The sequence below is a fragment of the Falco rusticolus genome, chromosome 5 (assembly GCF_015220075.1).
Source record: "Falco rusticolus isolate bFalRus1 chromosome 5, bFalRus1.pri, whole genome shotgun sequence".
NCBI lineage: Eukaryota > Metazoa > Chordata > Aves > Falconiformes > Falconidae > Falco > Falco rusticolus.
In genome coordinates this window covers 12877-40637 of record NC_051191.1, presented here as the reverse complement: position 1 = coordinate 40637, position 27761 = coordinate 12877, and the positions used below count along the sequence as shown (strand labels likewise).

Below are 27761 nucleotides of genomic sequence, written 5' to 3'. Positions count from 1 at the left end.
TGAAAAACAATGCTGACTTTTATTGAAGCAGATTATCTTCATAAGTGCCACGAACAGAACATTTGATAGCTTCAAGAATTTATGGAGGCAGAAATGCAAACCACCTTTGCATTTACCTTTGCATTTACCTTTGCATGTACCTTGAGAAACAAATTCTTCATTGTACCAGTTTACTGTAGTTATCTTCTTTAATATGTGAACAACGAATATTACAGTCATAAAACCACTTCAGCAACATTCTTGCTTTAACAACTATTCATAAATCTTAGGGCATATTTAAATCCAATTTCTACATCATAAATAATACATACATTATTGAAAAGTAATCCTTTTATACAGCGATGCTGTATTTGGCTGCTTACAGGTGTTGAGAGCACAGACTTCCTAGGACAGACTAAGAGACACTTGCAGATGACACAGACGTGAAGGAACAGGAGTGTGGGATGGTCTTTACTCTGGCAGTCCTGTTCCTACAGTGGTGAAGGACGTCTCTGCCAACTGCCAGTGAATGGCATGCCATAGGGATGAAAGTCCCATTTCATGTCAAAATTGATCACAGTTTGGGTAGGTTTGAAGAATAAAACGCGCTGCATAATTTCAAAGTAACATCTGACAACATCACCAACTTCCACCTCTCTCTGCACAGAGAGTGAAGAGCTTATGGGCTATGCTGAAAAAGTCCATGAGAACAAAACGTCTGGTTTCTTAAGGTTTCTATGCAGTACAAGTTGTGATGAACCATATAGGGAAAAGAAAGACTTTGGGTATTGGTATGTAAATGTTGATAGCCACATTTCAATGCTCCTCTTAACATTTCAACTTTCAGACCAAGAATAAGGGAACAAATAACTTCCAAGAGATTGCAACATATCTAAGAACAACCTGGAAGTACTACAGCTGAATTTGTCTTAAAAATCTCTCTAAACTTAAAACTGTTCACAGGAGGAAAAAATAAAGTGGTTGATTGCATTTCACTTGCAGGAAAAAATGTAGCAGGAACACACACAGAGAATATTTGGTATTCACCCACCATTTTTATTACAGGATTTTGATGTTGCTTCCAAAGGTAGTGGTAGACACATCTGAATCCTCAGAGGTGGAGCTCAAGAAAGACAAGATATTATTCAGAAAAGATGAAGCTTTTGTCATTTGGGATAAAACCTTATGTTCCTTAAACTAAGAAATCATGTTACATTTTTAAATAATGTAAAAGGTCTTTGTTAGACCTTAAGATGTTTTGGAGTGAACATATTTTTTCAGTACTTAATCTGTTCTGCCATTTATTTTGCCATTACTACATTTTTCAGGAGTCAAAATTTTGCATTTCCTTATGTTCATGCTGAGTAAGAAACTATCTGAAATGCAGGATTCCCACTGATGTCAGTGGGAATGGGACTTATCACTGCATGCATTCATGCTGTGAGTCATGCTAGCATAACTGTCAGATGATTACATTTCCTTTAAGCTTGGCTTTTTAATTTACTATAATTATTAGGATAAAAGGATCGTAGGATCATTCAGGCAGGAAAGGATCTTGGGAGGTCTCTAGTCCAGTCAACTTGAAGTAGCTTCAGCTTTGAGGTCAGACCAGATTTCTCAGGGTTTTAACCAACTGAGTCTTGAAAACTTCTGACGATGTAAACTGTGCAACCACTCTGGGCAACCCCTCTGGGTAAAAGATGACAGGTGGAGGAAAGGTGTTGGGTTTTTTGTTTTGTTTCTCACTGCCCAAATGTATTTGGATTGTCAGTAAATTAAATTATTTTTCCTCAATTCAAGTCTGTTTTGCCTGTGACAGTAGCTGGTAAGCAATCATCCTGTCTTTATTTTCACCAAACAAGCTTTCCCATCCTATTTATTGCTTTTTGTTGAGGAGGGGGACTGACCGAGAGGTGGGTGTCTGGCTGCAGGCCAAAGCTAACCCACTGTGCCAATACAGACCACTCTGATACTTCATTCGTTCCCAGCCTTCACATTGAGTTGACCTATTCACCACCACCCCCTGAGTCTGATCATCCAGCCAGGTTTTTATCCATCTTAATATGTATATAACATCCTAATGTGCTAATTATTTCAATACTATTCTTAAACTTTTTAAAATACTACCTATTTATATTTTATGGCCTTTATTTTACTTGATAGTGGACTTCATATATTTTACATAATATTCAGTAGTTCACAAACATCAACTGCTGCCTGAAACAGTGTAGAGATTCATAAACATATGAAACCTTGTCTGGATTACAGATAGAGATTGAGCCAGAGACATATCGAGCCAGAGACATATCAAGCCAGGAAAAAATGCTCAACTATTATCCGGAAGAAACTAATCTCTTTTATGGATGAAATCAGGTAAGGATACACTTTGGCCCTTACAGTAGCCCATCAACACTTTACATGAGCACATCCAAACTATTATTTTGTGAAATTTTAACATAAATCAGCGTTAAATGCAGCGCTTAAGCCAGCGGTTTTGTGACAAATACATTTTAGAGTTTTCCAAAGTCCAATCCACTTCAGATTTAAGAAGGCTAAAATTTGATGTTGACCCCTTCTGCAAGTAAATGGCGAGTTGAGGAAATTGTCTGAATTGCTAGAAGTTAAGGGCATGGGTAGCAGTGTTTCACGACATGTGTGTTTCACAAGATGTGTGTGTTAACTCTGGGAGATTACAGGTAGGAAGGCAGCCAAGAGGATTTATTGATACAATAGATACTTATATCTAATTTATATCTTGCAAAGAATTGAATGACTCAAACCTAGCTCTGTAAGTAGCTTATTTATAAAACCACATGGCACAAATAAGGTGGCAATTTCTTTCTTTTCCATACTTACTGTTTGTTACACTCAGATACTGTGCACAGTGGTGAATCTTCACTGCAGAAATTTTCTCTTGCCTGGCTAAAAGTGGTGGCGTACTCCCTGCCCTTGCCATCCTGGCCTTTATTTCAGTAACCCTGCACAGGTGATAACCACCACTGGAAGTTGTGATGGCTGCATCTGATTGTCATGGCTGTATATGACTCAAAGTTGATTCAGGTGAGACAGATAAAGATGCAATAGCCAAGGGCTAATTTGAACAATGCACCCAGCTACCAGGGCTGGTCAGGGTCCGACTCAAGACAAGTTTGAAAGAAACTGACCTCAGTAGTCAGTGGGCGAATAGGACTGCAAGTCAATTATCTTACTCCATAAATAGTGGATGACCCAGGGCCCACTGAGCTCTATTCCTGCATGTCAGGATGTCCCTTTCAGTAGGGACATCTTCTGAGGTTATTCCTTAAGGCTGAGAGATTCCTTGCTGCAACAGATTCTTGGTAAGTGATTTAGCATGCTAAACTTTGAAACATTAGCTAAGTGGTATAAAGGATTGATTGTGCACATATAATCCTTTAGATATAAATCATTGACCAAGCCTGAGACTAAGTCTGGATCCATCTGCACATGAAATCCCCTCTGAGAAGGAGTTTAGAAAGCAAAGGGATTGTTTCTGAACCTCATGATTCAATGGGAGGGTCTCACTGACAGTTTTGTCTGACCCTGTCCTCTCTGCAGTAAATAAAGTGTATCTTGCTATTGGATCTTCTTAAACCACTGTCACATTTACTGTGAAACTTTGTTAAATTGCTGTTTTGTACCAATAAATTATTGCTGCTTCTCTCTTATGTATGCGTAAAGATGAAGTGCGTCAGTCTGTCTGCAACACTGAAGAGCTGCCAATATTTCCAAGTTCAGCATATTACAGTATCCTTCACCCTCCCATCTCCTTTAAGTCCTCTCAATCAGCTGTAGACTTTCATTACGAAGCAAAGACCAATTTATTTAATTTCTCTCATGCTTCACTTGATTTAAATTCATTTTTCTAATACCTTTACATTCCAGTAACTTTTATTCCTTGCCTGGAATTTAGAAAGAATTTAGATCCCAGCGAACAGGAAAATGCAGTCAGTATGGAATGTTTAATACATAAATATGATATAAATGCTGGAGCATTTTTGTTTGTAACATTTTGGTTGCATTGAGGTAGTAATTATAAAAATCTAATTTTGTAAGAAATGGTAAACTATGCTCTGTCACATCCAATTAGTTACACAAGCAGCTTTCAAATGTAGTGCACTGATCACTGCAAAAAGCTGTATTTGCATCTCAGCTGCAAGGGGCTCAGACCAGAGTAGAATATTCTGTAGGTTTTGAGGGCATTCAGACAGTCTTTGGGACAGCTGCTTTGTATTCATAAGCCAATGTCAATGGCCCCAGAAGAGCTGAAACCAATCTCTTATGTCTGAGAAAAAAGGAGAAAAAAACCCCCCAAAAGTGGGCTAGAACAGTGGTTAGGGTATAACAGTCTGTCAGTTTTATTCCTGCCAGCTGAATGTCAAATGCCTGAAGGATTTAGAGAACAGCAGCCTTAGTTTTGCACCTCACTTTCCTATCTGTGTAATTAGGATGTTAATTATATTTCTGTTAATCTCAGGAGGGTGTGGGCTATTGAAGGCTGCAGCCTCAAAAGGAAATAGGTATGTCAGCATTGCCGTGTTTGAGGTCTGGAAAACAGTTCAAATGCAGAAATTGATATCTAGGCTCAGGAAAAATTAGCCTATTCCTTGTTTGGGCTATGGCTCCTGGTCTTCTGTGTATGCCCCATCTGCACGCCTACGTGATGCTTGAGCTGAGACCTGTGCGCACACCATTTCCTGGCTGAGCAGGCTGGAAGGGAAGTGTGATGCATTTCAGCATCTTCTGGTTTTGAATAGCCAAGAGGTCAAGACTGCAGTACCAGTGTAGACTTAGACACCTCTGAGTAGGATTCATGTGGGTAGGTATGTAAATGTGTAAGTATCCTATGGTGTTCTTTTCCCTCTAAACGTTTAGCAACACTGTTAACTGTGCAGGTGAGAAGCATTTCTTTTACAACATGTTTTATATACAGACTTGGGAAGATGAAGTGGAATTTAAAGCAAGAGAAGTGTACACACAAACCATAGGGAAGACCAGCATTGTCATTGCTGCGTTTCACGAATCATTCACTTTCAGTGTTAATGATGGTAGTAGTGAAGAGGAACACATTCTTCATTCTGGAGAAAACACCGCTGTCTTTTCCTTGATCTGCCTTCTCTCTTGATTTTTCTGCAGTTTTGTATCTGTTCTCTAGGTGCTTATATCAAACAAATAAAAGTACAGAGGAGTTAACTGACCTGTGTACCCGAGACTGAGTCCCCCTTCACCCACCATGCCATCCAAGCCAAAGTTTGCTTCCCACTGGCTCCCCTTGTCTCAGCATCAACAGACAGGAGCTTTTATTATCACCTGTGGCTGACTGGGAGCATCTGACCCATTCTGGTGGAAACTGTCTGTACCAGAAAAGCATATCACATTAATAGATTTCCAGCCCTCATGAGAATCACAGGTGCTAAAGTTAAAAATTACAAAGCTACCAAACATACGTGGCGAACATATTTCACAACTAATGTAAAAATGCCTAAGAAACTGTGAAGAATGTTAAAGCTCCAGGGAGCAGTTCCAAAAAATACAAACTTGCCTGTTCCTCTCAGCAAGGGCCCTTGATCATAATTCAGACACTGCTGTTGTGAACTTCATCATTCCTCAACAAGCAAAAGAGGCAGCCACAAACTATGTTATTTTCTGTGAATCAAGTCTTGCGTTGTCGGCCCAGCTAAGTCAGTGTCATTTACTGCAGTTCCTCATGTTGTTGAAGAGGTGGGTAAGACCTAGGAAATGTTCATACCCACCTGAAGGACTCCAGATGAACTCACACAAAAGTGTCATGGGCACAAAGATTATTTTGTAGAAAACACCTTGTTTTGGTGTTTGGGTAGATGAAGTAACCAAGTAGTCCCCATTTTTTCTTTTTTACATCTTTATGTCAAGCACCTAAAATATAGTGACCTTCCTGATGAAAGTCTGTAATTAAAATTAGGATGCATCTATGTGATATTCCCTTATAATGAGGAAGATGCATATTCTGAAATCTTTGCAAATCTTGTTTCTGTTTTTAATGCTGTGTGTTAAAACACCACAGATTTTTCTACTAAGTCTGCCCAGCAAACTTATTATTTAAAATTATATTGAATTAAATTAATCATAGCATATTCTCAGCTGATGAAATTTCACCAGGACATTTTTAGCTATAACACAGATTTATTATTCATAAATAAGAATAAGATAATAATAAGAAATGCGATGATAATAATACTCCAATTTATAGGTCTAACAGTATTTCCTGAATGGTTATATCAAGTTTTTCTTAACTTTTCTCTAGTTCTGTGATTTTTCATAAACACTCATTCTTTAGACAATAGGTATTTTCTGTTTTAGGTCTCCATACTCAGGAGTTTGTTGCAGAGTTTGAGATTTTCCTCAAGAGCAATGATCTCCTAAACCCAAGAATTTTTAATTACAAGCATTATGCATTTTTCCAAATTTGAGGTTTCGTTTCTGTAAAACAGAAAAAATAAATAATTTAGGATGAAAACAAAATACCTGGGAAAACCAGGTAAAAATAAAACCTTTATACAAATGCTTCTGTTTGTTTAGAATAGATGAAGAAAAAAAATTCTCCCACAGAACCAAGCAGGTGCAACAATGACACTGTCAACTCAAATGTAACCCATGCGTGATAACACAGGTATATGCAGGACATGTAAGCATGAAGGCAATGTTATGATGTGTTTTCATCAGCAGTTTCTAGTATAAATGGTCTAAAAATGCATCTCAGACCTGAAGTGCATTGCCTAAATTCAGGTTTCCTCTGCAGATTTCTGATTCTGTAGTCAAAGGAGAGAGAGAGAGAGAGGGGGACACCTTGGGAGGCTATCCCTCTGAGGAAAAGATAAACGTCTCTTTGGCAGTACCTGTCTATTAGTTCTTTACTAGATTTTGTTTAGTGATATCATTTTGAATAGAAAAAATGTGGACTCAAGAATATTTGTCCTGCAGTGCTAGGAAAACTACGTAACCATTTTATTTTATTTTTTCTTCAGGTACTTTAAAACTGCCAGGCTTGACTAGACATTCAAATAGCAATAAATTTTGCCTTCTTCAAGATAATTTTTGACGTACTAGCTGTAGTTTTTATCTGCTGTCTGTGAGTTCTGTCAGCTCCTTCTTGGAGAAACAATCTAGGCTTGGGCAAATAAAGTTGCATTTGCAGCAGTGATTTTGAGGACAGACTGTCCCTCGGACTGTTGTTACTGAACGACTTGTCTGCTTTCCAATTGTCATAGCAGCGACAGTCTGGAAAAGTCTCCAGAGAGTTTTTGAACCCAAGATCACAATTTACATTCCTGGCCGAACTATATGCCACCATAAAACTCAGAGAAAGCCATCCAAAGGCATAAGTAGTCTAGAAAAGCTCTAAATTTCCTTCATGTTAACGTCCGGGCTGTGACCGGTGTTAGAGAAATGCAAAGCTGGTTGAAATGAACCTTTTCCCCATGCTTTCCTTTGTCTCAAATTCCACCTAAATATCTACTTAGGAAGCACTTCTTGTGATGGCAATTTAATTTTCTTTGCAGCTAATCAAATGTGGACGTACCATTCCTGGATTTTCTTTACAATTGTCAGTCCAGGAAATTCCAGAGCTGCAAGGCAAGGTCTGCAAAATAAAGATGCCTTTTGGCTTACCTTTTTGCTCCCTATTAATTTATCTTCATGAACAAGTGCAATTGCCAATAAAAAGATTCACAATCTGTCTTTTGATTTATATTAAGTTCTGACAGAATTTCTCTTGGAAAGATGCCTGCCATTTGACGTCAGAGCTCTTGATACATTTGCTTTTCATCTAGTGGTTGGGTCAAGAAAGCTGCCATCTGCCGATGCCTCTGTTTCCCCCATCATGTTTCTTGAATGTTTGATTCCAATGATGCAAGCTTTGAGGGTTCCTTTCTCAGGGTTCCATTTGAGGGTTACTTTGAGGGTTCCATTTCCATACAGGGAGCTAGATGCCTACATCTTGCCCTTAGAACTGTAATCATACCCGAGACCATGTCAGTCCTTCCCTTGATTCTCAGGTCAAGTGTGCCTCAGGCGGTCCAGTTTCCCTGTGTGAAAAGGATTGAACAGAACGCCATGCACTGTACAGACATTGTAAACATAGCGGTTAGATGTATTTTCATTATAGATGTAAAAGGCCAAAATTAAAGTAGGTCACATGGTCAATGCACGGAGATGCGATATGCTGGGATATACCTTGACATACTTTCCGAAGGCACAGAGGGATTCTTAGCTGAAATCTGTCACAGCTACAAAACTAAATGAAGCCCATCTGATTCAATGCTACCGTCATGTCTGTAGCATTTCATGTATATTGACAGATTTTCAGGAAAAATTCCAATAATCATTTCAGCATTGCATCATATTTCATAACTGTGTTACATTGCCTTGTAAAGGTCTGTGTCCTTATCTTCTTCAAAAGTCTGTTTTTCTTGCCTAAACTTCATCTCCCTTAACGTGACATCGAGGTCAACTGGCCCCAGATGTGTTACAAACGGCACAGTCTTCTTAATATGAAAAGGCTGAGAAGTGACAACTAAATTATAGCCACTTTGTGGCCAAATCACCACAAGCGAGGTTTAAAGACATGAAGAGCTCAGGATTTATTATCACTTTCAGTCTCCCCTGAGGTAGTGTCAAACATAGCCAGGTCAATCCTGACATGTTTCACTGTGAAAAATGTCTGCTGAAGGAAATTTCACTTATTCTCTGATCCACTCACCCACCTGCCCACTGAGTCTGCAGGTAAAAATGTCCAGACTAATTAGACCAGGGGTCCTCAAACTTTTTAACCAGGGGGCCGGCGCGCAGATGCAGTGGCAGGAAGCCGTCTGGGGCTGCTTGGTTCCCCCCCCCAACCCCCGGCAGGGGGGTTCTGTAAATACCGGGGGCCGGATTAAGGACCCCTGGGCCATAGTTTAAGGACCCCTATTAGACTATCTTCAAAGTACAGCACTATGTAGAAATACTGTCATCAGCACCACGCAAATAAGGAAATTTATCTTTCCTGTCTAACATGAGGCTAATTAATGTAATTTGACATCCACCTACATATATATATATATGTATGTATGTTACATATTGAAAAAAAAAAAATTTCGTGTCAACACATCAAAAATGTGATCTTACTCCAAAAAAGTGCCAATACATAAAACTATTATATATGAGATAGAAAAATTAATATTTTGATATCCTCAGAGCTAGTGTGACCTAAGCTGGAAAATAATTTTCAGTTCTAGAGACTGAGACTTCAGAAGAGACGCTGATCTGTGAAAAGAGTGCAGAGCAGATCCAGATATATGATACAGGGTTTTTTACATATGTTGAAAAGTCATGAAGAAATGTACATATGAGAATGTGGAGCCCCTGAATGACTAGAAGACACTCGAGATTTTGAGAAAAAACTTTGTCAAATGCTTTTCCCTAGTTCCACCAAAACCTTTGCTATGGCCACAGTTTATGTAGTAGAAAATCCATTGTGTGCATTTGTTCATGGACAAAAATACCACCTTATTTGCTTCTAGGACCCCATCATTCTTCGCATGAAATCTTTAATGTTATAAAGCTGAGGAGAGGTTGTAGGTATCTATTGCCTTTAAAAAATTAAATAATCCTTGAAAAGTAAAAAAAGCTTTTAAAAGGCAAGTAAGTAAGGATTTCTCATGTTAGTGCTTCCTTATATTTAATATTACTAAAGGGTATTTTGTTATCACTTTTTTCACAAACATTCTTTTTGAAATAACTATTTAAGTTCTAATAATCTAAACAAATAACAATGACCACAACTGGGAATATGTTTCTTTATTTGCATCTGTCACTGCAAAATTAGAGAGAAGAAACCCTGCAGAGTTAACATTTTTGGGAAGCTGCAGTTGAACAGAACCCATTAGAAAGAAAATGTGGGTCTTTTTGATATTTTGGCACTATTTCATGCAAAGGGTATAGGCTGCAGCAGAAGCATCAGCCATAATTTGTGATGCAGTTAACATGAAAAATTATACAAGTAGACTTTCAGCCAGTTACCAAGGCCCTTTGCATGCTACAAATGCGCTTTTTTGCTTCATATCTACAGAAGTAACATGTTCATAAAGTATTGAGGTCCTTTGCCACTCTTTTGCTGATAGATAATGTCAATGAGTTTGAGTCAGCCTACTATTTGTGGAATATGTAGATTGTGCTTCTGGAAGATCATGACTTAATGTTGAATATAGTCACTTAATGTGACTATATAGAAACTAATGTTTCTATATAGTATAGAAACAGTGATTTGTTTCCTTTGTGTTGGTGTGTCAATACAACTAGGTGATATTCAGCTGTGTTTGAAGAGTCCATGGTTGCTGAAGGAATAAAGCACCAGCCATCACCATGTCATTACTTTTTGTAAGGCTGTGTGGTAAGTGAGGACAGCAGTTGGTTAGACCTATATCTAATGTTTAGGAGGCATAAAGGAATACATCCAAAGACATATATTTGTGCCACTGGCAGAAATGTAAAATGCCCCTTGAATTTGGTATAAGATTCAGATTTTGAAGTTTATTTTGACTATCATTTAATAACCAATATTGTCTGACTTCAATTTCCAGGAATATAGTTATTTAATATGCTAAAAGATACATTAGAGTAAGCATGTAGAACTTTATGAATTTTTTGAAAGTAATGCAGAAAAATCAATACCTCCTCTGCTGTTTTCTGTTTCTCATACTTGCAAACCCTCACAAACTTGTATTTTTTAGTTTCTGGCTGCATCTTCATACCAAGAGTGGATTGGCATGTGGTCAGCCTGATATGCACAGTTTCAAATCCCAAGTCTGGCACAGGGAATGCATTCTAGGGGTCAACTGATTGCACTGCCCAAGCCACTATCAAATGACAGCTTCAGTGCTGAAACTGAGAGCATTGACTCACTATGCTTAGGCTGGGAAAGGACGGTCCTGGGGATGGAGAGGGCACTGCCTTCATTTAAAGACTGGGGAAGTACAGATTCATCTTCCTCCTCTAAACTCCTTTTCTAATCAGCTTGTCTGAAGGGCAACCCCTTCTCTGGCATGCTTTCTGGGAGCTCTGAGTGTATGTGAGGAACAGCAACCGTATGGAGTGGAGACAGGTCTGGAAATCCCATTAGCCCAGCCAGCAGGCTGGCTCCAAGTGAGCTGGTGGCCAGTGCACATACCGACCAAGAATACCACAGGCAACGCTTCCACTCTGCTGCTGCTTTATGTGGAAAATATCACAGCTGATTTTCTGAAAAAAAAAAAAACCAAAACAAAAAAACCAAACCCAAAGAAAAAAAACAACAAAAAGAGAAGGTAGTCCAAATGTTTTTAAGTGATCAGCAATAGGAGCTGATTAAATGAGGCAATTTGAAAGGTTATCTAATGGTGATTGTCCCCTTTTTTCACGTTCACATAATTGTCATGACATACGGAAAAGAACTTTGCAGTTGAGGTGGAGGGACAGCATCAAACTGTCACATTCTGTGTAACTTAAGGAGTTCTGGGATTCTCTGACATGCTTGTGCTGTGCAGGCAATGTGTGTGAGAACGCCTTATTACTCTTACGGTGTTTGTTCCTTTCTGAGAGGAAGAGAAGTACAGTGATGGAGGATTTTTATTTTCTGGTCCTTCAGGCTTATAAACTGTAGGGTAAAGAGGAAGGCAGAACTGGTACTAATGTCAGCCAGGAAATTAAAGGAAAGATATGGTCACTCTTCAGACCAGGGAGCCATTACAATGCACTTCTCCAGAATAATGTCAGCACGAGGTGTAAAAAAGCAGCAGAGTGCCTCTTCTCATGAGGCGTCATCTGCTTCTGCTCTCAGAAGAAGCACAAAAGAGAGATGTGGTTGAAATAACTCTTTGCTACTTGGGAAGTTCACTGTCATGCTGCAGCTAGGAGTCTGAGGCCACTGTGGGTTCCTCAGCACATCTGGATGAAGGTGCAACATGAAGCAGTGGAGCTGTTGAATGTGAACAACTTGACGACTGAGGCAACGGTGGACCAATGGCAGGCAGCAAGAACTCCTGAACCTGCACTACCAAGGGCAGGATTGAATGCCATAGATAAGACCACAACTATCAGCTGTTTTGACATAAGATTCTTCCAGATTTGCTGGAGTTTCTGGAGTGGATGTGATACCCCTCTGTCCCTTCACAAAAGCAGAGCAAATGTGTGGTGGGCAAATCAGTGACCCACTGAAGGAACCACTCTGTCTCTAGCAGTAGGGGAGCACACCAGCTTGGCTGCTGTCTGCAGGGCACCCCCTGGCAGCCCTCAGCATCCACTGTCACTGGGTTAGCAATGATAGGGACATCACATTCCTACTGGTACCTCTCAGCCTGACACCTAAAACCCTACCCATTCATTTTTTGAACCTTCTGACACTGCCCGCCTCCATGATCGCCTACAGCAGTGGGGGCAGCCCCAGCCTTGGGCATCAGGCATCTCCGGAGGATGGGGATGGGCTGAGGCTGGGCAACAGAACCACACACAGCATCGAAGGTGTGAGCGCACAATGCTTTTATCTGATTGCAGATGAGGTTTTCTATTGCTGTAGATTTATTTACATGGTGGGGGTTTTCTTATTTTTTTTTCTCCTCAGTGGTCCTCTTGAAATGTCCAGCTCTCTATTGGCTTTTTTTGGCTATTTTTGTATTTTGAGCTGACATATAAAGATAATCATCAGAGAACTCCAATGTTCCTTTCCTGCATTGCAGCCACCAGTTATGAGTTTGGTGTCACCTAAGTATAGTTTAAATTATTTCCTCTAGGTCCATTTTTAAGCAAATAACTGATTCTTTGGACCTGAACATAGATGAAACCATTTTGCGAACAAAGACTCCTTTCAGCTTAAATGAGAAGGTAATGTACTACCTTCTCCCTCATTCTTTCTTACCCCTTCCAGGTCTATACAAGCAGTTGTAATTCATTCAGACATAATACTATTGTAAAGACATGTGGTTAAGAAAACTGAGACAATGTTAATTTGTGTACAATACGGTGGCAAGTAAGGAGGTGCAAAACTTCCCAGAAAATAAATTTTAAAACAAACAGAAATTAGCTTTGTTTGGGTTCCTCTGTGCTAAGGGCACTTAAATATAGTAAGGTAGATATTAATGATATTGTCATCAAGAGTAAAACCACAGTAAAAGGAGAGGATGAGCAAAACCAAGGTAGAAACTGAAGACTAAAGAACCACCAAATGGCTTACAGGAATCACCCTGTTCTGTGACAGTCTGGCAATGTATAGCATTTCTTCCTAACTCATGTTTCTACATGACTATTATTTTTGCCCATTTTTTCCCTAGCATTAATTTCTGGAGCTGCGCAGCACGCCACAGAGTGCCAAATGCAGTCTGTCTGAGGCACACTGAGCTGACACGGAGGTCACATCTGATGCACCTTTCCATCATTGCTTATGCTAGGCCACCATGCAGACAGGATTTCCCGTAGTTCCCTTTGAAAGCAATTAAAATGCTAAAAATAATTTACAGAAAAGCAGGTTTATGGTGTAACTGAAATTCCTTGAGATAGTCTGTACCTAGACTCACGCTGGCTGTGAACAGGCTGAAATGGCAAAGGACTATCAACCAGGCCCAAGGGAAGGCTCAAAGGCTGTAAAAGCTAAAGAATAGTCAGGGAAGGGATTTTAGCCCAAGCCCAAGCGGGCAAAAGGAGATGACATTAGTCCTGCCGCCTGCAGGTGTGTGGGAAAATCACCTCGAGGTGGGGGGGAATTCGAGAAAATTGCACCCTAAAAGAAGCATAGCATTACGGAAAGCATTTTTAGGGTAAAATACAGCTATGGCCTTCAGGATGGTTGGCATGCACAGAATCTGTATCACCACAGTTCCCTAAGCAGCAGCTCAGCGCACATGGATAGTGGTGACGGAGGACGCACTTAAGGCAAAAAGCCAAAAGCAAACCCCTCAAAGCCCAGAACCATTCTCAGGAACACAGGAGTTAAGCCTAGAAGTGGCTAAAAGCTGCCTCCTACCTCTTCCCCCACCACTTTTCCCCCTTCAACATCAGCACATTTCCTTGTGATCCCTTTTCACAAAAAGATGGAGGCCTGTGGTATCAGCTCGGTACCGAAGCACCACGATGCGCTTGCTGGCTACATGCTCTCTTAGAAGGCTGACAGCTTCTCCGCACACAACAGCCGAGGCTTCCAGTCTCTCTGGCCTTCCCACGCCCTGTGAAACATGAGGAAGGCAAAGACCGATAACATCTCCGGGGGGGTCAGGAGGAAGTCAAGATGCACTACATCTAGAGCCCAACGCATTACCCAAAGGAATTACCACAACAGAACAAGAGGCAGGAGCGACTGGTAGACAGGCGGATAACATGCACAGCAGCAATACCCAGTCAGACTTGCAGGGCTTCCAGTCACTTCATCCCGCAACTTTGTTTTGAATTTAGTTAAAAGGTAATCAGATTCTTAATGCTCATTCTGCTTTTATAACTTCTGGAGAAAGGCTAACAAGTGGCATTGGCATTACAGTCCAATTATTGCCCAAGCAGCAGCGCAGCACTCGGAAGCAGCGGGCACACGGAGCCTCGTGGGCCCTCGGCAAGTACAAAAGTTATCCCTCCAGTCAGCAGTGCGACTCACAAGCACAAGGCATATGTGGAAAGTAACATCTAGGCTGACCTTCACTTTAGCTCCCCTTGATTTGTCAGCGTACATTGTTTTTTCTTTGTATTCATCCGGAATGAGAAAGAGCCCCGTTTCACTGGGAAGCAAATCCAAAGGCCTCTTCTCCTCGGCTGCTCCCGCACGGGAGCTGACTGTCACGACACAGGATCAGCGAGACACCTGAGCTGCTGCCTCCCAACCCTCCCCGGCAGTTAAACGCTTGCCCTTTGCAGTACTTTTTAGAGAAATCAGCAGTCGCGGGCGAGGGGTGGGGATCCCGCCGCCGGCTTGCTTTTCCTCCCCTTGCCCGCTCGCAGGGGCTGCAGAGGCTCCTGAGCCGCCCCCCTGCGACAGCGTTACCGCGGGCCCCGATGCAGCCCCTGCGGCCCCAGCCCGCTGCCACGGCCCCGGCCGGCGGCTGGGGGAAAGACAAAGCCCCGCGCAGAGCTGCGGCGGCTGCGGCGGCTGCCCGAGCACCCGGAGGCGGCGGGGGGGCGGCAGGGCGCCGCGGGCCGACCCCTCTCCCGGGCCCCGCCGCCACAAGGGAGCACCGGGGCCGCCCCGCCTCGCCTCCTCGCTGAGGCAGTACCGCAGCTCCGAGAAAAAAAAAAGGCAGCACCGTGAGCAGCCCGCTGACCACCGTCACTGCCGGGGAGACCAGAACCGCCGGCAGCCCCGCCGGGCCCGGGCCGGGCCGCCCGACGGCCCGCCACGTCCCCCCCAGCCGGCCGCGGCCCGACGGCCGCGCCCGGGCTCGCCCACCGTCCCCCGGCCGCCCTCAGCCCGACCGCTCACCCAGCGCGGCGCCGCACATCCCGGCGCGAAAGTCTTCCGGGCTCCCGGGAAAGCCCCGCACCGCCACCGCCGCGCCGGCCGGCAAAGAACCACCCCCGGGCCGTACGCGCAGCCCGTACGCGCACGTAGCCGGAAACCCCGCCCCAAGGCGTCAGGCCATTCTGCGCAGGCGCTGCCCTTAGTTTGGCTGGAGCGCTGCTGCCATCTAGCGAGTAAAAATGGATACTGCAGCCATTCTCTCAGACGGCAAAGTTTATTATAGGAATGGAATCAATAATAAATGCTGAGAAAGAGAAACAGCTGAGCAGTTTTTTCTGAATTATGGTGGCTGAATTGGATGAAAGGAGGAACCAAAAATGCCATTTAGCAGACCCTTGGTATCACCAAGTACTCTTACAGAATGAGGTGTTCCCACTTGGCTAGCACTAGCTAGGATAAATACTGGTAACAATTGTTTGCTGTTTCTGTCCCCTAAAGTCTGCTCTGAGGACTAAGTGAGACATTCCTCCTCTGTGAATATCATTAACGGTATCTGGCTTTGCTTTCCTTTGGTTGTTTCTGTGTTTTTTAGAAATCGTATTTGCCTATGTGAAAAGGGAAAGACATGATGCTTACTTTTTAGTTTAATTGCCATGGCTGAAGTGGAAGAGTCCAGAAAAATGTAAGCTGGCTGAGGAAATGGGTCGACCTCAAAGCTGTGTCTATCTCCAAACAAGGGAAATCCTGTTTCTCCTGATGAGGAAGGATCATTGTTAAATAGCCATCACATTACCACATCACCAACATATAATGCCTAATGTTATGTGTTTGTATATGTAACAAAATCATACGTGCATTTATTTCTCGTTTGAGAATGCGGTCTGTGGAGGGTTTCTCTGCGCTGTAGTTCAGAGACCTGTAACTTAGGCTTAATTTAGACCTGAATACACCACCTAGAAATGAATCCAGTTTTGATGCAAAAGCAAAGGGGACAGATGTTCTACTTCTTTTAGAAGTTGTTCCAGTGGCTAACTGCCTTCACTGAGACCTCAGTTTCACTTTTTTAAAAATGTGAATGGTTTTAGTGTTAAGCAATAGGTTCTTCACATGTCTTTTGCATAAATGTCAGTTCCTGTTAAAATCAATTTATAAAATATGACACCAACTAACTTTCAGACAAACTAGAAAGACGCTGATTTGAAACTCTTACATTGTACAACCTGCTTTCCCAAGCTCAACTTTTCTGCCTCTTCTCTGTGTTACATACCGTTTTCCAAGAACTTAAGATTCTGAGAACTGAACTAAGCATAATATTGCAGCATCTGTCTCATTAATGACATGAAATCATGTCTCCATTGCTGTTCATTACTATACCATACCTAGATTCAAGGATGAAGTTACTCCCGTTTGTCATGACATCACACCAACCTCTCCACCATTACACCTAAAGCCTCCTCAGCCAGCGCTTACCACAGATACAGTTCCCACATACGAGACGTGGGCTCCACTTCATCATCCTAATGGGGGTTTGGAGTACTGCAGTAACGCACATTTCATTTGAATAGGCTTTACCTGACTGCTCAACTTGAACGTTCATCACTCTCAAACATCTCACAACTTGCTTGTAGCTGTTGCATTCGCTTCCATATAATCAGAACTACTGAATAACGCGTGACATCGAATTTACATAATTTCCTTATAAACGCTGAAGTTTCATGAACCATTTTGTAGACCTGCTAGCTGTTACTCCAATAAACCCTCATTACTACTTAGTGTTTCAAAGCGCTAGCCTTTCTCATGAGAAAAATTTAGGTACTGCGTGGACAGTACCTTGGAGGTGGGGAATAGACGTGACACTTTGCTATCCTTACCAATTACCATTCTTCTGAGAGTACTAAATTTCTCTGGGAGGAATGTATTTTCCATAAGGGAATTTTCATTCCTATTAGCTACATTCCCAGCCTTAGCTTTCAGTTTCAGACCGAACTAATCTGAACTCATTTTAAAAAAAACAGATAAAAATGCAGAGTCATCTTTAAGAACTCTACCTAGAAGTAAGCAGCTTTCATTATTTCTTTGAGTAACTTCTGCAAATCTCCATTGCCTAGAGTTCAACAGGCAGCAGCCCTTCCTCTAGACTATGAAAGGTGGGGATCGCAGATGCAGCATTGACTTAGCAAATGAAGGCATCCACATAAAATAACAAAACTGGTTTATCAAGTTATAAATAAAAAACGTAGTCCTTAACATAAGACATCAGTAGATCTGCATAGCAAACTTTGCTTTCTACCAGGAGTATGGTCTAAGCACTTCCTGAAACAGGAACAGCAGCAGCGTATTTACTTAGGACTTACCAAGGAAACTGACACACTTGGAACGGGTATGGACAAACAGCTGCTGTTCTTTACTGTTCTCCTGGTAAGAAGCGGTATGAATGATTTTCTATAGTCTTACACTTAGCCAATCAAAGTTCTCCTTAATAACCTTGCCCCATGACCCAGATACTTGAGGTTTTCCTGACTAAGAACAAGGTATAAAGATAACGGGAAAACCATGACTTTAATTGGTAACCCGGTTAACATCTAAGGGTGCGTTTTGATTATGGAAGAATTACTTTAACATTATGAAGGTAGTAAGAGCACAAGCTATGAAAACTTGCAACAATTTGAGCCATCTTGCCCGCTACGGAGTAAGCAAGAACTGGGAAAATGAAAAGCAAATTTTCTCTAACAAGCTCAAGTCTTTCTGGCTGAAATTATATATTAGTAATTTACGTTAAGAAAGAAATTCTAACAGAGAGCACAAGAAAAGTTGATTAGTCTTTCCTGCCTGTTAACCCCAGAGAAAAAACACCGTTAATGAATGTAAAGGAACACCTATGAAGGCACAGTTGAAACAGATGGAAGCCAGTAAGTTTTCACACAGCCATGACAGAAACCATAGTTCCCATTGTCATACCTAGCTGCTGAAGCCAAGAGCGTGGACAGAATAGGGACAGCACTCTTGGTGAAAGATCATCAATATTCCCTGACGGCAGCGAACGTTAACAAGTTTTAAAATCGATTTAAGTATCATTTTGCAGGGCTCAAAACCACCTCATTATTACTGTGGCGTGAATACCAAGCTGAGAAACAGAAAAGCTTTGAAGCACGATGCTAGGATATAGGAGGGTTTCTTACACCTCTCACAGATGCTGACCATCAACAGGCCAAACTACGTGAACCTGGAATGACAATTCTCAAGTGAAACAACTGCAATAGGTGCATCTGACTGCAATCCAATTAATTCAAGAAACAGTACCCACCCATATGAAGAAATGGGTAGTTTCTCAAAATGCTGTTTGCTGTCAAGAGTCATCCAGCCAACACCGACGCATGCACACACAACACAGTGCAAATCAGATGTACTAAGCTACCCTTTGAATTGAGGGCACCTCAGGGATTGTTTACTAATAGTTAAGACAAAGGATAATTAGAAACGGTCTATGAACAGAAAGATCCCAGTCTTGAAGGCACAGTATCTCTATCACAGACACGCCCAACCATGGGCAGGGTTGGGGGAATTCAGAAAAAAAGAAAAAGGGGAAAAAAAAAAAAAAAAAAAAAGAGAGAGAGACACACACACACACAAGTAAAAAGACTGGTAGGATTCAGCGTAAAGCAAAAAGAAATCCCACTAAACCATGAACACGTAAGCCTAGTGCCGCAGAAAAGTAACTTACAAGAATATCCTTTTACACAAAACCTCAACGGGTGTAGACATTGTCTTTTCACCGATAACGTTCCTATTTCTGCCTCTTTGTCGCTGCTTTCAGTCCCTGCCAGGGGAGGGAGCCCAGGTTAAAATACATCAGTACGTAGCCCAAGGACTCCAAGTCATCTCCGTGAGATTGCTCTACAACAGTATAAAAAAGGAGTACTGGAAAAACAAAAGACTGTGCAACAAGACCGTCATAAAAAACCTTTGAAAAACAAGGGATAGCTGAGTTACTATGCCCACGATAAACAGTACAAGAAAAAGCCTATCACCCTTGCAATTATTAAAAAAAAAGGTGCTAATTCCTGAGAATTACAGTCGGACCAATTCCCACCCAATCAAGAGATAAGAGGCCAAGCACACTGCGCTGTTAAGTGCCATAAATAAGGATCATACTCTATGCCTCATTAAAGCAACATCTACTTGTGCTAAAATTAAGTGCATCGACACTTTCAAAGTTTTTATTTATTGCTTTCTCCAGCTCGCTGATTCCAAGATGCGTGTTGATGGATGCATAACAGGCGGTTCCTGTTAAGTTTTTATTTTCACGATATGGGATATGTTGGTGAGTTTGAGAGTCTCGCTACTTCTTTGCTAACCCAGAGTCTATTATGTAGACAAGATTGCCTTTCTTCCCAAGGCCCATTAAGAAGTTGTCTGGCTTCACATCTCAGTGGATGAAGTTCTCAGAGTGAACGTATTCAATTCAACTAATCTAGATAAAGAGGAAAAAAAAAACCAAACCAACCATAAATCACTCGAGAGAGACTAGGCATACACTTTTTTCCGTATAAAAACACTAGCAAGATTGTCTTAACGATAAAAGAGGTAATGAAACTTTTTATTGTAAAACGTAAGGGCATTAAAGAGAACATAATTCGACAGACAACACATAAACCTCTCCAGCTCTTTCCCCGTGTCTATTTTACATTTGTTTCCAAAAACTTTCTCGGGCGAATTTCTTTTGTCTTTGAGCAGTGCAACAGACGGTTTGCAAACAGCGCAAGTCTGCTTTTTAAAAATCAATTAAAACTTTGTAATCACTTTAGATGGGGCACTTTGTATTTAAGCGCAACAAAACCAATGTTGAGTCTTTTCTTTCATGATAACAGGCCTATTCACCTCTAAATTACAGAAACAACGTATTTGGTTCTGATCTCTCAAGGAATCTGAATATTCCAACACACTGCACCGTCAAGATCAGCAAAGCAGGTTCCTACCATTTGGTCAGCGAGTAATAGGACTGTCTCGAGACTAAATTTCCTTGAACAAAAACTGAAGAGATCTTCAAGACTCGGTCCAAACGGCTCCATCCCCATTCCATTGTAGTCCCCTTCAGCTCCACACCACTTAATTGTGGGAACGCACACTAGAGAAAAAGAAACAGTTTATCCAGTATAACAATTTGATTTATATACAAGTCTTCAAGGCTCCTAAGATGAATTCTAAGAGGGTCACGACTGTGACTGTTTGTACTCACAGTGAAGCTCAATATTTGATGCAACCGTCAGCCAAGAAAAAGGTGAAAAACTCACCATCGCTGAACATTTCATCATCTGTAAGCTGCCCACCCTTAGCATAAAGGACTCCAAATTTAAAATTCACAGGTCCCTGAGAAATAAAACCAAATAGTACAGGATAAACAGACAATCAAACAAAAGACCCAAAACAATGTTTCCTCTAAGGACTTTTTTATACATCTTTTGTATACGCCCTCACACGGGAATATACACTTCATGCCAGCTCTATTGCATGCTCAAGTAGCAGATACCTAATAATTTACTTTTGATCATAGATTATGAATTTTATGATAGCACTAAGTTGCTCATCTATTAATAGGATATATTATGCCGGTGCTTTAAATGATTTTCCATCTCATATTTGCACAGAAATACCACATTTTTTTACTGCAATAAGCAGTCAGTACCGAAGTTGGTATAAGTCACTAAGTAAGTGCTAGGAGTGAAAAGTTTACATTTACCTCTTGCTCTTCAAGAGCAAATAAATCCTGTAAACAAATCAATATCTTTAGCACACTGGTACTGAAGACAGCACAAAACCCCCTGGAACATACTCGTATATTTGTTTAATTTCAAAGTAGCCAGTTCAACCGATAAAGACAGCTTATTTTGTAACTGTAACCCTACTCCTCATTATTATCTGTCGCGACGGAGGGAAGACACAGTCACTCAATATGAGTGATCAGCAGACTTCGTTTATTGAACCTTACAGTCACCTTTTATGCCTTCTTATAATTAGCTCATACATATTACAGAAGTTAAGCTCATTATTGGTTAGTTGCCTAAATACCAAGCCCACCCCTAGTTTCTCTTCTGTAGTTTTCTGTTCCCACCTGCAACATTCTTTTCCCACCGAAATCTTCCTGTTACTGTGTAACAAGGACAGCCAAAGACAGTGTATTTTGCTTTACTTCAGATAAGCTGAGAGCGATGTGCATTTTTGTCCAGCCAGCTGGACTATGTCTATGCGACCCTTTTCAGCTAGTCAGTTATCCACAATTATCCTGCTACCGAAAGGAACAAACCACTAGCATTCATACCCAACGACTTATTTTTCCAGAAAAGAATAAAAAGCCACAACCAAACAAAAAAAAAAGAAGTCGCCTCCTACCTTCTGTATCTCAGGATGAAAAATTTCCCTCGGGCTCTTCCCAAATTTGTCAAGACTCACAGCACTGAAATGCAAACGAAATACTGCTTTATAGGAGAGCAAGTATACATTTCAACATTAAACTGCTAACTGGCTGTAGTTAGAACCGATTTCAAAAAGAATTGTTCAAAGAGCCTTGCTGACGTGGAATTTTTTGTGGAAGAGCCATTTATTTCCCACAATACTAACCTCTAAGACTTCCTAAACTTCTTTTGGATTTTAAAAACAGAAAGAAACCTGATCTCCGTGCAGGGTCCTAGTTAAGTGTACTGCATTTACTTGTAAAGCACAGAATTTTATTCCATCATCCTTCACTTTGGCTTTATACATAATCCTTGTGAGCATTTTAGGAAGACTCAATAACCTATTCTATTTCATAAGCTTCTCTTCTATCTCTTTTAAAATAATTCTGGCATGTCAAATGAAAAACGAGTCGTTCAGCATCAAGTTCACACCCCAAAGATCCACAAGCAAGATCAACTGCCTCAGTCAACAGAAATACCTAATTTATAGCATTTCTTCCTAACTCATGTGTCTACATGACTATTATTTTTGCCCATTTTTTCCCTAGCATGAATTTCTGGAGCTGCGCAGCATGCCACGGAGTGCCAAACGCAGTCTGTCTGAGGCACACTGAGCTGACACGGAGGTCACATCTGATGCACCTTTCCATCATTGCTTATGCTAGGTCACCATGCGGACAGGAGTTCCCATAGTTCCCTTTGAAATTAAAATGCTAGACTTAATTTACAAAAAAGCAGGTTTATCGTGTAACTGAAGTTCTTTGAGATAGTCGGTACCTAGACTCACGCTGGCTGTGAACAGGGTGAAATGGCAAAGGGCTATCAACCAGGCCCAAGGGAAGGCTCAAAGGCTGTAAAAGCTGAAGAATAGTCAGGGAAGGGATTTTAGCCCGAGCCCAAGCAGGCAAAAGGAGATGACCTTAGTCCTGCTGCCTGCAGGTGTGTGGGAAAATCACCCTGAGGGGCGGGAATTCGACCAAACTGCGTCCTAACAGAAGCGTAGCATTACGGAAAGCTTTTTTAGGGTAAAATGCAGCTATGGCCTTCAGGATGGTTGGCATGCACAGAATCCGTATCACCACAGTGCCCTAAGCAACACCTCCTGGCAGCTCAGCGCACGCGGATAGTGGTGACGGAGGATGGTGCGGAGTGGAGACACCACGGCCAGGCCGTCGTGCTCCCTGCAGGAAAGGGAACCAGGTGGCACCACACAGCCGATAAGCTGCACACCAGCTGGCACACGAAGATCCAGGAGATGTCTGTGGCTGAGCCAACCGTTATGGTGAAATTACTTTCCTCAGCTGAAATAATCCCATTGTAATACTAACGCACACCTCCACCTCAAAGCTGCCTGCCTCCAAGGTACTACTACACCTCGCTGGGCACACAACACCAGTTAGTAACAACAATATGCATGACCAAAGTCACTCAAGCTCCGCCTAGATGTGATGGAAATGGACCGGTCCTGAACTGAAACGAGTCCAAAGGGGGGGGCGGGGGGATTGTCTAAACTCCTCGGTTACCCAACTCTGATTCAGTGTTCACAAAGCTAGGTCAAGCTGACTCACTCTCTACAGTTGTTATGCAGGGACTTCTCACCAAGGTAGTCAGCCTTGGGGAGGATGAGAAACAAAGAACAGGCAGTGAAAACAATGCCAGTACCTAAGTTATGCAGAAAGAAACCTTCAAGTGAGGAAAGTTCTGGCTACGAGAGGAAACGGGATGATAAAGTGTTGCAATCCACTGACATCAACAGAAAATTAGTTGAAAATAAGACAAAGATAATTGCCTTATTCTTAGCGGGAGATCACAACCTCCAACTCAAACAGCCCCCCCAAAGGAAGGCAAAACCCCGCCTGAGGAGCATGCGTAGTTAGCAGAGAACTTCAGCAGTGCTATCTGGGGATACGTACTAATTTGTATTAGAAGCCAGAAACTTGTAACTAATCCTGTGTATGAAAATGAATATGCAATGTACTATGAAGTATAAGAAGTGGACAGATGAAGGGAGAAATTAGGGAAGACTCCATCGGAACTTCTGGGATCCGTCGATGGGCTGAACCTGTCTTCTCCCCCGTAGGGACACCTATCGGGTAAGAGCTCTGTTTTGTGCATGCTAAATAACTGACTCATGCTAGCTGTTATTAGCGATTAGAATTCAGTTGGATGTAGTTGTATGTAATTCAAAGCTTGGTTTTGCAGACAGGCCCTATCACTGGCAATCACAAACCCTAAATTGTCACCATTTCTTATTAATAAGGAGTGTTATTCCGTGAACTGTTGGTGCGAGTCCTTTGTGGGCGCTGGCAGTTGCCGGCAGCGGGTAACACATTCAAACAAAGTGGGAAGACCCGCTGAGGGGTCCCCCTAATGCTGCTAGTGTGCCACCCTGAACAAGTCAGTCGATTTGCCCTTCGATCCAGTGGGACTTTTCAGTGAAGGGTCTGACAGACTGGTCGGGAACAAGGGTCTCAGCTTTCCTGGGGCGCTAACAGACAGATCAAACACCTTGGGTTGAGAGGATTGCATACTGCTGCTCTCCACCCCCCCACCCCCCCCCTTCACGTGACAACATGGCACACACCTTGGGAGAAGCAGGGAACGAGGTCTGAAAGAAGCCTGCACTTTCCTCGGTAGAGTAGTGGAGCATCAAAGGATGGAACACGCGAGGGCACTTCAGCAAAGGAGTTACGAGTCTAGTTCCTCCACCCTGGGATGCCTGACCAAAAATGTATATGTGGGTGAGAGTGGAGGGAGAGGCTGCGTTAGGACGGATGCCTAGGAAGAGGTATTTCAGCACTGGTGGGCAGGCACAGAAGACCAGGTGCTCACGCAGGTACAACATGCAGTACTGACAACTGGGAACACTACTCAAGCCAGTACCGTAGGAGCTAGAAGACAACACTTAGCTCATCTTGATGAAAGAGATCTGAAGTGTTTCCCACTCACCATCTTGACACTCCAACCAAGCCACAGCTCAGGAAATCAGAATTAAGACGCAAGGCTCAATGGACCTGCTAGCCCCTCTGGCAAATTCGGTGGTCTGGGACCTCTCAGACATCTTGTACAGGTGTTGGAAAATCCAGATCTGATGGTACTGACTTCACATCCCAACGCACGCACTGTTCCCAGAACTCTCCTCTCACATCAGGACTGGCAGTGTTATCCCACGTACCAGCTGCAAGCAAGCAAGCAAGAGGCATTTGCTCATACTCTACAGTGACCAAAGGTTCTGAAGACACGCAGACTGCAAAGTCGGGACAGCATTACTGTTTGACTGCAACACTACCAGAATCGTTCCCAGTTTGTACTGAAGTACAACAGTAAGTCATAACATGTAAAAAAATGCAGAGGAGAGGTTTATGTAGCCAAGGACCACTTACTCCAACTTGTAACTGATCCATCAACTGAAATCTATGAATCAGGTATCCATTAACACACACAAAGCAAACGTAGCAAGACGCAACTTTAGGCTTAAGGGTCAAGTCAGCGGAGCCTTCCCTGGAGAGAGGGCTCGTCCCACTGTCAGCCTCCTAGGATTTAAAGATGCAACCAAAGTCAAGTTCTGCCAGACCAGCTGCTTGATTTCCAGTAGGAAAAGCCCGTTCACTCAGCAGCTTTGCTCCTGAAATGCATCGATGAGTCCTTGTCCCAATTTCAGAGGGACCGGGCAAAGACTTGCCTCGCAAAAGTACCGAGTATAATATATATGCACACACACACAGAGGAGCTTGTCTGATCTGCCAGTGTAATACATTTGTGTCCTATAAACTCTTCAAGAGTTTGTGGTGTTTAAAACGCTGTGAATTCAGCCGTCCCTTGTTCCCATGAATATCGTAGCAGGCATACGGTGATGGAAAGGCTGTGAGAGCATCCATCCAAGAATGGCAGAATAGCATCTTACCGTGTCTGTCGGCTTCTGGAGTCACACGACTGGCAGCTTTATCCAAGCATTGTTTAAACGGCTTGTGCTCTACGTCCTGCTGCTGTTTTCCTGTTACATCCGTGGCATCGACGCTCAAATCTGAAAGCAGCGAGCAAGGAAAGCGGTCTATGAACACACAAGTGTCATGGCCTGTGACAAGCCGAGGAAATGAAAAGACAGAATCTTTCAGCCAGCAGGGTAAGAACGTGCCAAACTGGGAGAGCGCGTACGGCTAGGGCCAAGTGACCGACGGAGTACAACGCAAGGTGCCGCACGCTAAATGGCCCTCCCAGGTACGGGGTTTGGTTTGGTGTCCCAGAAGGACCGTTTCCAACTTCCAAGAAAGCGTTACCCTGAAAGGTAGACGCGCTTAAGGCAAAAAGCCAAAAGCAAACCCCTCAAAGCCCAGAAGCATGTTCAGGAACACAGGAGTTAAGCCTAAAATTGGTTGAAAGCTGCCTCCTACCTCTTCCCCCGCCACCTCTCCCCCTTCAACATCAGCACATTTCCTTGTGATCCCTTTTCACAAAAAGATTGAGGCCTGTGGTATCAGCTCGGTACCGAAGCACCACGATGCGCTTGCTGGCTACATGCTCTCTTAGAAGGCTGACAGCTTCTCCGCACACAACAGCCGAGGATTCCAGCCTCCCTGGCCTTCCCACGCCCTGTGAAATGTGAGGAAGGCAAAGACCGATAACATCTCGGGGGTCAGGAGGAAGTCAAGATGCACTACATCTAGAGCCCAACGCATTACCCAAAGGAATTACCACAACTGAACAAGAGGCAGGAAAGGTCGCTAGACAGGCGGATAACATGCACGGCAGTAACACCCAGTCATACCTGAAGGACTTCCAGTCACTTCATCCCGCAATTTCTTTTTTAATTTAGTTAAAAGGTAATCAGATTCTTAACGCTCATTCTGCTTTTGTAACTTCTGGAGAAAGGCTAACATGTGGCAGTGGCATTACAGTCAGAATTCAAGTACCACAACCACGGCAAAGCTGTGCCTTGCCAAGTGACTTCCAAAGCAGGCTCTCGAGCCTGTCAACAAGACAGTCAAGTCTGGAGTCCCAAGGGAACTCTGCGCCAGCTCTGGCAGTGCGACTGAGCAATCTGACCAAGTACACTGCCGTCCAGAAATGTAAGGGGGCTGAAACCTCAGGCTCATTTACAAACTAGAAAAATGACGCTACCTGACTGGACGCGCTGGTTCAAGCGCCCAGCAGGCCCGGCTGCGTAACCACGAGGCACCAGCAATTCCTCGCGCTTGCCCTTTGTAATACTTTGTACAGAAAGACAGCAGCCGCGGGGGCGGGGGGGAATTTCCGCCGCCGGCTTTCTTTTTCGTCGTGCCCGCTCGCAGGGGCTGAAGAGGCTCCGGAGCCGCCCCCCTGCGCCAGCGTTACCGCAGGCCCCAGGGCAGCCCCTGCGGCCCCAGCCCGCTGCCACGGCCCCGGCCGGCGGCTGGGGGAAAGACAAAGCCCCGCGCAGAGCTGCGGCGGCTGCGGCGGCTGCCCGGGCACCCGGAGGCGGCGGGGGGGCGGCAGGGCGCCGCGGGCCGACCCCCCTCCCGGGCCCCGCCGCCGCTCCTCGCCTCCTCGCTGAGGCAGCGGCGCAGCTCCGAGTGAAAAAAAGGCAGCACCGCGAGCAGCCCGCTGAGCACCGCCACTGCCGGGGAGACGAGAACCGCCGGCAGCCCCGCCGCGCCCGGGCCGTCCTCCCGCCCCAGCCCGCCCGCCGCCGGCACCAGCCGGCCGCGGCCCGACGGCCGCGCCCGGGCTCGCCCACCGTCCCCCGGCCGCCCTCAGCCCGACCGCTCACCCAGCGCGGCGCCGCACATCCCGGCGCGAAAGTCTTCCGGGCTCCCGGGGAAGCCCCGCACCGCCACCGCCGCGCCGGCCGGCAAAGAACCACCCCCGGGCCGTACGCGCAGCCCGTACGCGTACGTAGCCGGAAACCCCGCCCC

General features: G+C 43.5%; 1 protein-coding gene and 1 long non-coding RNA gene across 6 annotated transcripts; both read right to left on the bottom strand.

Annotated features, from left to right (window-relative positions):
- On the bottom strand, positions 1-27371 carry LOC119148142. 5 transcript variants are annotated; one of them, XR_005104315.1, is made up of 4 exons: positions 15443-15546; positions 14310-14799; positions 7556-14204; positions 1-6456 (listed from the first exon to the last, which is right to left on the bottom strand). It is a non-coding gene; the product is annotated as an uncharacterized LOC119148142 (long non-coding RNA). The 5 variants fall into 5 exon arrangements; XR_005104314.1 differs by lacking the exon at positions 15443-15546 and adding an exon at positions 27359-27371 and having other exon boundaries at positions 157-14204; positions 14310-15168; XR_005104317.1 differs by having other exon boundaries at positions 157-14204; positions 14663-14799; positions 15443-15552.
- LOC119148141 (casein kinase I homolog 3-like) lies at positions 19553-27761 on the bottom strand. The gene is made up of 7 exons (XM_037387854.1): positions 27617-27761; positions 26262-26444; positions 21809-21872; positions 21159-21185; positions 20713-20788; positions 20398-20546; positions 19553-19892 (listed from the first exon to the last, which is right to left on the bottom strand). The coding sequence occupies exons 2-7, from the start codon at positions 26291-26293 to the stop codon at positions 19884-19886; spliced, it is 357 nt and encodes a 118-aa protein (XP_037243751.1). The 5' UTR covers positions 26294-26444; positions 27617-27761; the 3' UTR covers positions 19553-19883.